The 12,625-nt window shown below is 30.3% G+C and overlaps 1 protein-coding gene across 1 annotated transcript in view; it reads left to right on the top strand.

The window, feature by feature from the left end:
• LOC107442105 (uncharacterized) overlaps positions 1-12,625 on the top strand; it is a 44,472-nt gene that overhangs the window by 15,535 nt on the left and 16,312 nt on the right. The window contains exon 2 of the mRNA XM_016055576.4: positions 4,555-6,322. Within this exon, the coding sequence (XP_015911062.1) occupies positions 4,806-6,322 (1,517 nt within the window). The 5' untranslated portion in view covers positions 4,555-4,805. The remainder of the gene's footprint in view (positions 1-4,554; positions 6,323-12,625) is intronic.

Raw genomic sequence — 12,625 nt, forward strand, 5'->3', positions numbered from 1 at the left:
AATTGTAAGTGATAGTATAGTATTAGTTTTTCAGAAAAATATATTATAGTAATTGATATTGGATATCATCTGTGGTTAAAAATACCGCAAGCATAATTTCAAATCAAAATTTGTATATTTACATTATTGACCCTTATCAGATCAGTCAGCCGAAATATTGTCAACCGTCATTGTCACAGATGTACTACTAATCTTGTAGAGATCATTTTTTTAAAAGAAGGAAGAGATAGAAATCGTATAGAAAGCAAATTTCATTTCTATCATTTCTTTTCCCAATTTTAAAAGTATGAATGCTTATATATCCTCCAGCCAATATGGAAATTCCGTAGTTTTAGAAAAGATTTCTATTAATGGTAGTAAAGGTTATGTAATAATATTTTAATAAATAAGAATTAAAAGAATTTTGACCGCCACTATAGATGGACAATTTAAACAGATATATTATTTTGCGAAATGATATTATTCTAAAGTTCTGGTGAAAATCTTTCATAAAAATTACAATTGTTTCATAAATTTCCAATATAGAACACTATTACGGGAAAGCTAATTTGCAGTTAACCTCAAATACTGGAGGGGATATATTTGAGAAATTTCTTATCAACAAATATACATGTTATAAATATGATAGTAAATTATAGTAGTCAAGGAAAATTTCGTGCCTCTCTATTTACCCTAAGAAAAAGATGAAGGCAATGTTCTTTTGCTAATTTTTTTTCATCCTGGAGTTACTTGAAAACCAGCGCATCAAATTCTTGGAGTGATAAGGGGATTAAAATTGCAAATAAAAATCCGTTAATTCAAACAGAAATTTTTTTTAAGATACCACTTCAGCATTTATAGGTCTTGTTAGGTGAAGTTCTCATATTGATTTATTTCCGTTCCGAAATAACATGCAATGGTGATTGAAAATACAGTCAAACCCCGTTATAGTGAACATGGTTTATAGTGAACACCCGGATATAGTGAACGAAATGCTCGCTCTCGTGCCTTGCTATACAAATGTAATATTATTTTTTTTTGTGGATATAGTGAACCGAAAGAAGAGAGGAAATCGGATATTATGAACTTTTTTCCGTCTTCGACTGATTTTTTTTCTTTTTTTGGTAATTTTGAAATTTTTGCACAAAATACATATACCGATTTTTAAAATCATTTATTGAGTGGAATGTAGCCATAAGCATTTATTTTTTGTTTGCTTCTTTTATCTCAGTTTCCCATCCCTAAATTTTTTCCCCGCAAGACGAAGAGTAGGGGAGAGTGGGGTCAATTATAACAGGGTACGATTGTAACAGAGCAAAAATTTCGAGTGTCGGGTTCTAGATTTGGTTCCTAGGTGGTGCACAAGGTGTATTTAACAAATCTACATGTACACCCCTGATGGCAACCATTTTTATGTACTTTTGAAAGAGTTACAACACAAAAGATATTTTCACGTCACGCAAGTACTTTTTTTGGTATTAGAATATTTTATTGTAACAAAGTAATTTTGTTTAAACAAATAAAAATTAGTAACCGAATATGTAAGTGGACACCTTAATTAACATTTCAATAAAAAAAAGATTAGTTTTGCTAATTAACTAGCATTGTTTTTAACAAATGAAGCTGAAATGGCGTCTTGGGGACAATTGTAACAATAAGTAAAGGGACGATTGCAACAGCTGAAAATAAATAATCTTATGTTTACAAACCATTACTTAACTCTTTAAGAACCACCAATAGTTTCCTATAGCATTTATATTATGTTGCATGTGCATTATTTTATTTGTCACCTTTCACAGCATAAATTAAAATTTTTAATCCCTTAAAGTTAAAAGTTTAACCCTTTAGGTCAATGCTCATTATTATTTTTACTCCTAAAATATCACTACTATTTTGATCAATAAAAAAATGTATCACAACTATGATAATATGTATAATTAACTATGTTTTAGTTGAATTTATGAACTGTTACAATTGACCCCGTAAGTGGGGACAATTGTAACAAGTGCACGACTGTCAAAAATTGTTAATAACTAATATAATAATATTTAAAATCAGGTATTTAATTTTTTTTCTAGTAGAGGATAGTCTACTTTACTCGTCTGTCAATTAATACTAATAATATATTGGATTTTTTGTTAGTTAAAAATAGTTAAGTAAAAAATGTTACAATTGACACCTCTCCCCTAATAAAAAATAAAAGTTAACACATATTTTGTTACTACACATTATTTTTTAATCATTATTGTATTTCTTTTTATTGGTCATTTATTTAAATAATGTGTAATATAAGGGAGCAGCTCGGAAAAATTAGTTAAAATTGTTTGCAGTACTGATATAGTGAACTTCCGGTTATAGTAAACCGAAATTTCGGTCCCTTGAAGGTTCATTATAGCGGGGTTTAACTGTATTATAAATGATCGTGGCTTGCATCATTATATACTTAATGGCACCCTGTTTTTCGTATTAGTTACTAATTTTCTCTTAAACTAAGAGACATAGTTTTCGATATATATCTTCTTAGAATTTTTATTATTTGCTATACTCAGACTAATGCATTTCTCTCATCAGCAAGCAAATCATGAAAAAAAATATTGCCCTGATTTATCTAGACAGTTACGACAGTTTTGTCTAATTTTTTTAGCAAATAATATCAATTCATTTGAAAATGTACCAGAAAATACCATCGGGGAGAAATGATTGAAGTTATTCGCGAAAAAGGAGGCTGTTTTTCGAAGGCTCAGTCGTAATATGAAATTATGCTTTTTTGGGAGTAATGTGCTTTTATTTATGCTTTTTTGTGAATAATATGTTTTTATTTATGCTTTTTTGTGAATAATATGCTTTTATTTATGCTTTTTTGTGAATAATATGCCATTTTTGGAACTGCTGTGAGTTTGCAACTGTTACTCATGACTGTTAGATCAAGTGTAACCAATCTAAAACCAGCGTTGTCTACGCTAATTTTAAAAATGGCGCAAAATGTCAATATACAGAAAAGCTACAGTTTTGTGAAAAAGAAAAGCGTTTGTGGTCTAATTTATTTAATATTTAAAAACTTACTCCAATGCTACATCACCTGGGCTCATAAAAATTTGCAAAAACTGAGAATTAGACACTGATTTTGATAAATTTTATCTAGGTGAAAATATGTCACCTAATTGGCGATTTTTAAAAAAGTTTTATAACTTTTAAAATATTTCAGTAATTTATTTGTTCTGAAACCCAGATAATTCTTCTTGGCAAGATTATGTACATAAGTAGTTATACACCGAAGAGCCATTACATTATGACCACCCTCCATCTATAACAATGGGTTCGCCCAGGTTTTCATGGCTTTTCGCCCACGAACAATGTTTTCATGGGGCTCATTAGGACCCATAATCCTCATAGAACAATCCCTGACATCTGTAAGCTACTTGAACATAGTTGCAGACCAGGTTCACCGATTCATGGCATCAGTTTTTCCTGCGAGGGATGGTGTTCACCAACAGGATAATGCCCTATGTCATAAGGGTCGAATCGTCGAGGAACATTCCAGTGACTTTCAAGTCATGTATTGGCCCCCAAATTCACCTGACCTTAATCCAATAGAGCATTTGTGGTCCCACTTGGAAAACCAAATTCGTGCTGCCACGCTACCCTCCCCCCCCCGCAATGTGAGGGAATTGCAGGACCAGTTGGTGAGCGCTTGGTACCAGATACCTCAGACTACCTATCAGCACCTTGTGGAATCAATGCCACGGCAGGTGCTAGCAGTTTTGAGGGCTAAAGGTGGCCCTACATGTTATTAGCAGGGTAATCATAATGTAATAGCTCTTCGGTGTATATACGCATATATTATTTTTGTATTCTGTTAGTCATACACATTCAAAACCAAATTTGTTAGAGTAAAAATTAACTGTTTAACTTTTGCTTGAGACAAATTTCACGGCAAAAATGAAAGAAATCCACAAAATAATTTTAAAAATTTGGAGCTTTTTGAACAATAACGAATAACAATCACTCAATTCTGTCACAACTTTAATAAGTGTTAAACTAAGCCATGTTTTTGTTAAAGCCGAACCATAATATCATTTAATTTGACTGCAACTTTTATAAGTTGTTAAATTAAATCATGTTTTTGTAAGGGTAAAACCCTAGTATCATGTAATCAAGCTTGTAAAGTGTGATAATTGGATTCCATTTAACACCTTAATGAATATGCGCCAAAATTGAGAATTGATATCATTATTATATGGTAATTCATGATTCAATTAAAAAAGTATTGGGAAAATTTATTTTTTCCGCGCTACATTTTGATTCATGTGTTAAATCTAAAGAAAAATAACTTGAATATTTTTAGGAGAAAAATAATAACTTTAATATTTGAAATTTGCATATTTTAAATTGCGTTTGTTTTTGAAAGACCCGTAGTACTCTGTTGATAAACCTAACCCAAAAATTTTGTACGTACCGAGACATTTAATAACATAAAAATGTTTTTCTTCCTTGAAAATTCTGATCAAAAATCTAAAATTATCTCTTTTATTTCTATTTTAACATCATGTCACTGATCATTGTTATTTCTTTCAGGACAAAAGAATTGCAGTTTGAAGGAACAGGATGAGCTGGTCCAAATAATTGGAAAATATCGGGTAACTTCTGATTTTGAATGGCTTGGATTTAAAACCGAGAATACAGAAAATAAAAATTTCCAGTATGAAAACGCAAATTCTTTTGAATCTTTAGAAACTCAACGCCAATATTCTTGTGAGACATTACCTGATTCTGAAAGTACAGATATTGATATAAAAGAGTTTCCTGATCCAATAATTGACGATAAAATGAACGGTAACAAGAAACCAGATAGCTCTACCAGTGATATTGACTCTGACAGTCTTTTTTCCAGTGAAATGCAGGAATCTGATGAAGTTTCTAGTACATCACAATATAATTGCTTGGAAATTGTTGAAGAAACGGAAGCTCTGGAAACTGACAGCATAACTGAAACAATCGATATCAGAATATCCCCACAAAATTCCACAGTTGAGTTGATGACCTTCCAATGCGCTGATGACTTTCCTTCCGAATTTTCTTACGTTGCTGATGTTGAAGTCAAAATGAATGAAGATCAAGAATGTGTTGTCTCTACCACACAAAATTCAACCGTGAAAGATCTTCTAACGGGAGATGAATCAAATACGATGGAAGTCAAAATGTACGAAGTGCGCAGCAAAGAATCTTTAAGGGAATTTCCAAGATCAAAAAAGTTAGCGAAGAAAGATACCGGTTCCATTGAAAATGAGAATGATCCAGGAACTTCTGATGACGTAGCTCAAAGCTCTAGTGTATCAGGAACAAGAAAATGCGCTGCTACTGGAATGAAGAAAGACCCGAGAGAAAGTAATGGTTTCACAGTAGAAAGCAAAATAGCGCAGGAAATTAAAGAAATGAAACAAAGGGAAGAGGAAATTAGAAAAATGAGAGAAATGATGACGAAGGAAAAGCCCTTATTTACAGCCCCAATAATTACACCTGAAGTTGTAAAACCTCCTCAGGTGCCCATTCATACAGAAAAAATTAAATGCACTCCCTCATCCCCAAAGATTGTGACTGGTGGACAGAGCTACAATATTGCTAGCGTGTTCGCAACTAAACGTAAAGATCCATCAAGTCTGACAAAAGCGTGTTCACAACCTTCATCGACATTCGAATCTCCCATTGATCGTGATATTAGAATGGCCAGGCAACGAGAAGAAGAACTAAAAAAAGAAAGAGAATTAGCTTTAAAGATGAAATATCAAATGGAAACCTGCCAACAAAGCGCTGAATATAGCGAAGATGAAAAAGATGGCACTTTGGACAATTTAACGTCTGTAAGCATGTGCAGCGATTCCTCGTTAGATTCTGAGCCAAAAGCATCATCGCTTTATGATGCCTCTCCAGTAAGTTTAAACAACAAACTCAATGCCATTTATTCAAATTCATCAAACATTTCTCAAAGTGAAAACATTAACGTTTTGCAAAAAACATTTTCTCAATCTAAGGATCCCTTCATGAGATCTCCATCTCCTGATTCTTCTAGTAGTTCTTCCATCTCTAAAAGTTCACCATTTTATCCTCAAAAAGCTATGACTTCTTCTCAAGGTAAAAATGTGAACATGGAAAGATTCATTGCCAGCAAGGGAAGAGAAATTGCGTTTAAAAGTCCCGTAAATTCAGTTACTGGCAATCAGTATTTTGAAATAAAACCGCCACAGATCAAAAAAGGTGATCAGATGTCACAACGAAAATTCCAATCAGCTGCATCTAAAATTCAAAGTGAATTGCAAGAAATGAAAGAGAGGGAAGATGAACTAAAGTAAGTTTTTTTTTTACTTAAATTTTATTAAGTATGCGAAAAAAACTGTTAAACTGTTCTTGACTTTAATATCAAAATTCAAAGTTATTTTATCAAACTACGTGCTTCAAATAGACTTTTATGTGTTTATTCATTATCCCCTCCCAGAAAATAATATAAGTTCTAGTTAGTCATAAGCAATTTAATTTTTTGTAATTTTCAAATAGCACATTTAAAAGAAAATGGCACGACCCTTTAAGGGCGAGACCCATTGGAATTTATCTGAAGAGGTCTCAGATAGCCTCACATGAGAATCCCATAAAACATAACTGGCTTCGGTGGGATAGGGGGCAAAATAGGAAGAAAACTTTAATAACGATATTTAGACTAATGAAATAACGTTCCTGATGAAGTATTTTCTGTGGAATCGGATCAGGAAAAAAAAAACAGATACGATAGTACTAATAGATAGGAAAATCAAAGGATTTAATGAACACAAAGTACAATTTTATGCTTGTGTCTGTTTACGCACTTGACATTGCTATCTAGACATTTGAAGTATTATTTTTTTATAAATGTTATGAAGTTTTTTATGTGGAATCAGGTCAGAAAAACACAATACGATAGGTCTAATAGTTAAGAAAATAAAAGGATTTGATGAACAAGAAGTACAATTTATTACTTGCGTCTGCTTACATACTTGACGTTGAAGGTATTATTTTTTTGTAAATGATATGAAGTTTTTTATGTGGAATCGGATCAGAAAAAAACCCGATACGATAGTACTAGTAGATAGGAAAATAAAAGGATTTAATGAACAAAAAGAGCAATTTAATACTTGCGTCTGTTTCATTGAAAGTATTGTTTTTTTATAAATGTTATAAAGTTTTTTTTAATGAATCGGATCAGAAAAAAATCGATACGATAGTACTTTTAGATAGGAAAATAAAAGGATTTAATGAGCAAAAAGTACAATTTTATGCTTGCGTCTGTTTACGCACTTGGAATTGCTATCTAGACATTTGAGGTATTGTCTTTTGTTTTTTTTTTCTTTTTTGTAAATTTTTTTACACTGAGTCAACAGAGATCAACAGAACTAATCCTTAAGAAGTTTAAAGGAATTTACTGTATAAGATGTGCTAAAAAATTGCACTTATTAACGAATTTGTCTTTGCTATCTAGTTGCAATATAAGACAAATAAAATATTGTTTTCAAATGCGTTCTTTGTCCTGCTGAATCTAATGAGATTGCATGAAGACGAAATGAAGAGACTGTTAGTTTGGAAGTTTTCGGTAGGAAAGGTATAATGTAACATATTTAAATATTTGAAATTGCTATCTACAAAGCACAATTGAGGTATTGTATTTTATGTATGTATATATATATATATATATATATATATATATTTACACTGAATCAACTGAAATCAAACAAGTGTCAGTCTAATCCCTCAGAAGTTGCAGAGCCGCTTATGTATAGTATGCACTATTTACGAATTTGACATTGCCATCTAGTAGCAATTTAAACGAATAAAGTATTTTTTCCAATGAGATCAAACACGAAATGATGGGACTAGTAGTTAGGAAGTTTTAGATACTACAATAATAAAATTGCAATCAAATGGAGTACAACTAAAATTCAATAGTAAATTTTATTTATAACTGAAGCCATTCGTGTAGATTAGGGTTTTAGTGCGAATCTAATAATCTTCGTTTCATATAAGCAACTGAAAATTGACGACTTTATCTAATTTTTTTTTAAACTTTAGATTTTAATAATGGTATTATACAGGTTTAGAATAAAAAGATTTTCAAAAAGTATCTGTAAATTTCATACATAGGGAAGAGTGAGGTAAAATTCGAGGACCTGTTAGAGCTCTTAACTGTTTGATCTGGAAATTGTCAGATTTAATCAAGATATTCATTGTTTAGTTGAGTGACAAGTCATAGACAAAGTTTTATCAGCGAGGAATCATGCTACAGAAAGATGGCAAAAGATAATGGACTGCAATGGACAGTATATTCACTTTAAAAATTCGTCTTTCTTTTTCATTCTTTCTTACATTTTGACGCAAATTCTGCTCCCGCTTCGCCAACCACTGTATTTCCACTCTGTGCGTCCACACTGTACGTTTCCACAGTACGTCCACAACTGAACATGATATAAAGCATGTTCAGTTGTGGACGGATCATAGGTTAGTATCTCACAAGTCCCTGAATCCCACAGTGAATCCGAATGAGTGTGGATTATTCCATTTCTTTCGTAGGCTGAGAAGGTAATAAGCACTGCACATGCCATCAACTGTATTGTTTATTACATCAAAGTAATTATTTTTGTAACTGCTATTAAAATACTCTGTTTATCTATACTGAAAATAATAATTAAATAAATATTTCCTCAAGTTGCTACATGCTCTTTTTTACAATTATTTATTAGAAATAGATAAAACTGATTATGACTGTTTTTTGTAGAATGGTCATGATTTATCTATTAACAGAAATAAAGTTTATCAAATGAAAATAGAGACAATGAAAAAGCATTTATACATAATTAAAAATTTATACAAATTTTAAATAAAACTTAACTAAATGCATTTCTTTCCAGTTATTGATAAAGAAAAATAGATTAAAGTTTAAAGAATAAATTATAACAGATATTTTTTAATAATTTTTCTTTTAGGATAAATTAATAATCAGACACATAATCTGTCAAATGAAAATAAATTTAAGAAATATATTAGATTTTATGACTATTTTTTTAAGAAAACTTATGATTAATCAATAAACAGAAACATAATCTGTCAAATGAACTTTTAGTGAATTATTAAATTTTAATTGTAAGTAAATTCTACATAATGATTAATCATACACATAATTAAAAATAGATTTCTTTAGCTCTAATTTTAATTTTTTTTCTTCAGTTTAAAATGCATGAAGTGATATGAAAAAATATTTAGATGCTATCTGAACTTAATTATGATTTTAAAAAATGTAACTTGAATGTAAAAAATATTATTTTTAAAAATATGCGTCTAATTTAGAACGTATCAGAAATGTTTTAATACGGTATATGTTTAAAACTTAAATTGGTAGATGGCGCCATCATTTTCATTTCAAAAGTCTCCTTTATGGGGGCAGAGAATAAGTAATAAGAGCTAATATGGTTGCAAAGGATATTTTGAAATTGATTCTCTGTGTAGTCTAAAGAGCCACGAAGTTTCTGAGCATGAAATTCTACCCTTTTTACCTGCAAAAGAAGTGGAATAATCCAATCTAATTCAGATTTACTGTGGGATTCAGAGGCTAGTTAGAAACTCCTTGCCATAGGGCTAACCGTGGGAAGCTGGTGTGGTTTTATTTTCCATGTAACGCAAATGTAAGTTAATTCCATCAAAAAGTCACTAAAAAAAGGGAAGTTTATCCTAATACCCGATCCAGGAGTTCCCTTGTACTCTGGATTGTGTTCAAAACTACGAGGCTATTTAGGTCAACATTGATAGCCGTAAATCCAAAAATGAGTCTGAGGTTCGACGCCTGTAGTAAAATAAAATTTAAAGAATTATAACGAAATCTTTTACTTTTTCGCCATGCCTGCAATATGTTTGCTATATATTTGAAAATTTTATGCTATATCATAGCAAAAGGGTATAACTTTTTTAATGCTATTCAAGTGGGAATGCATAGTGTATATAGTATTCATATATGATTAAAATTTATAATTCTGGCAAAATTCCTTCTTTTTTTTACTGGTATTTCCTCAAAAATATCAACAACAAAAATTTTTGAACCGATGCCTGAAATTTTTTATTTAACCTTTCTGTTTAACCTTTTTGGTCTTATCACTCAAAACTCTTAAAATTATTTTAGAATGACCCAAATTTAAACTAGTTCAATATTCGAAATATCTCCTCTTTAAAAAAATCATTAGAGCAGTGTTAGTTTAAAAAATAAAAATGAAACATTGAATTTCCATTTAGAAGTATAACTTCTTTTTGCAGGGCTTGCATCACATTAGAGTTTTAACCCTTATACTGACAGCAAACAATTTTTTTGTTTTTGTGGAACATGAAAAATAATGTATGTAACAAACCTAGGCAATGTTTTCTTCCCCTTTTACTTACTCTAGGCATGTAAACCTCGAATCTCTAAGAAGACTAAATAAAGTATGTCTACAACGTGGGGTAGTTGCAAATCAAAATAAGTTAAACATTATATTTCAAATTATAATTTTTAACGTCACTAGGTTGTAGTTTTAACATAATTAATTGTTAGTCCAAGAATAATAATAGAAATATTGAATAATTAATGATTATTCCTTTATAATAATGGAATTATTCAGTATCAAGTTACTCACCAAATTAATTAAATTATGAAAACAGCTATTTCTGTCTACTTTAGAAAGGCGATTTTCGTAAATAATTAAATTGGGGAAAAATTTTTTTTTTGCTTTTATACAAATACTTGATCTTACCTTGTTCGAGTAAGGGGATTTCATACCTGAAATTAGTTTTGTTAAAGCTACAGATTTTTTACTGAATGGTATTTTTTAATGATTAGTTTATTTTTTTGTCTGAGTGTACAAGTTTATAAAGAACGTATAAATACTCTTATAAATTACACTTGTCTGGTCTTTTGAACGATAAATGCACTTATCTGCTCCTCTGAAAATGACATTTAAGGCAAAAAATCATCTGCCCTTAATGAATCGCATCAGAAATTGAAATGTGTAACCGTCTTCTCCGTTCCACTCCCTGTGTAGCAGAGAAGTGGTGACGCTATTCATTCGAGTGATATAAATTGCTATTAAGAAAAACAAAGTAAATTAATAACAATTCCTGTTTTGTCAAAAATCATTTCAATAAATTAAAAAAGCTCATGTTTTTGTGGCATTGATATTTTTCCGAGCATTCAGTGAAAATTTTAATAGAGTAAAAATCGGAGTCTTGGAAAAGTCTTGAATTGGAAAAGAACATTCCAACTGTCGACTCCACATTTCTGTCTGGCATTGCTACCAAAGATGAGCGCATTTTTAGAAAATTAAAAATGGTAAAAACTAATATTCAATTAATTATAGGGGATGAGAGAATGAACAATTTACCGATTCTTAATCTTCTAAATTAAATTCGTTTAATTATAGCGGATATTTTATGTGTGCAGTATATATTCAGTCGAAACTTCTCAACCTTTTGACACAGAATTTTTTTTAATCATATTTTCATACTTTTTTTCATTATTTTGTTTCAATTTAAGTTAAAAATTGGAGAAAAATATTATGTTTCGCATTTGAATAACTTATGATGATGAAATACAGCAGGAAACACCTTTATTTTTTTTCTGCGATTGAGGTAAAATCTTTCGAGCAATAATTTTTGAAATTTGAACTTATATGAAACTATTTAAATTTAAAAGAAACAGTTATTCATCATTGGAATTTTTTTAATTTACAAAACGAATTATTGATAAATTTGTGAATATAAATCAAAAAAGAAATTTTCGAACTACTTTTTTTTGGATTTTATATATTAGTACAAACTTAACTCCTGTAATTTAAAAAAAAATTTTTACAAACTATTACACTATTTTTTATGATTAAAAAATAAGGAAATATATTTTTGCTTGTAATTAAAATGTGAAAAGAAATATAAATATAAATATGACACCGGTGTCCCACCTGCATCAAAGGGTTATCGTGAACATGCTTAACATGAATTTCTTTTAACGTGAACTAATTTTCGATTCCCCTCTAAATCGTATAACGGATATTATACATTAAAAAGCTTTAAAATTGAACACGTTTAATGTATGCAAGGAGAAATCGAATTTTATTCCCATGGAAAAAATTTGACTTTTTATGTGAACAGAAGATTTATTACCTCTCTAACTGGTAAGAAAATTAATTATTGTTTTTTTTTTAATGTTTTGCTATAGTCTTGATAATTCAACACTATAATAGAGTCGAACATTTCAACTTTCGACTTCACATTTCTGACCGGTATCGCTACCGAAGATGAGTGTGGTTTTAGAAAATTAAAAATGGCGAAAAATAAATTTAACTTAATTATAGGAGATTTAAGAATGCATAATTTTCCAATTCTTTATCTCCTAAATTGTTTTCGTTCTATTTCAGGGATTATTTTATACAAAAGAAATACAGTTGAAAATCGTTAACGTGAACAAGCGTAACGTAAATTTCTTTTAACGTAAACTAATTTTTAATTCCCTGTGAAATCCTATAAGGATATAATACCTTAAAGCAGGGGTTCCCAAATGGTGTTCCGCGTAACCCTAGAGTTCCGCAAGAAGGTCACACAAGCTCCATAAGTT

This window comes from Parasteatoda tepidariorum, chromosome 12 (genome assembly GCF_982258835.1).
Source record: "Parasteatoda tepidariorum strain Cologne lab strain chromosome 12, Ptep-v5.0, whole genome shotgun sequence".
NCBI lineage: Eukaryota > Metazoa > Arthropoda > Arachnida > Araneae > Theridiidae > Parasteatoda > Parasteatoda tepidariorum.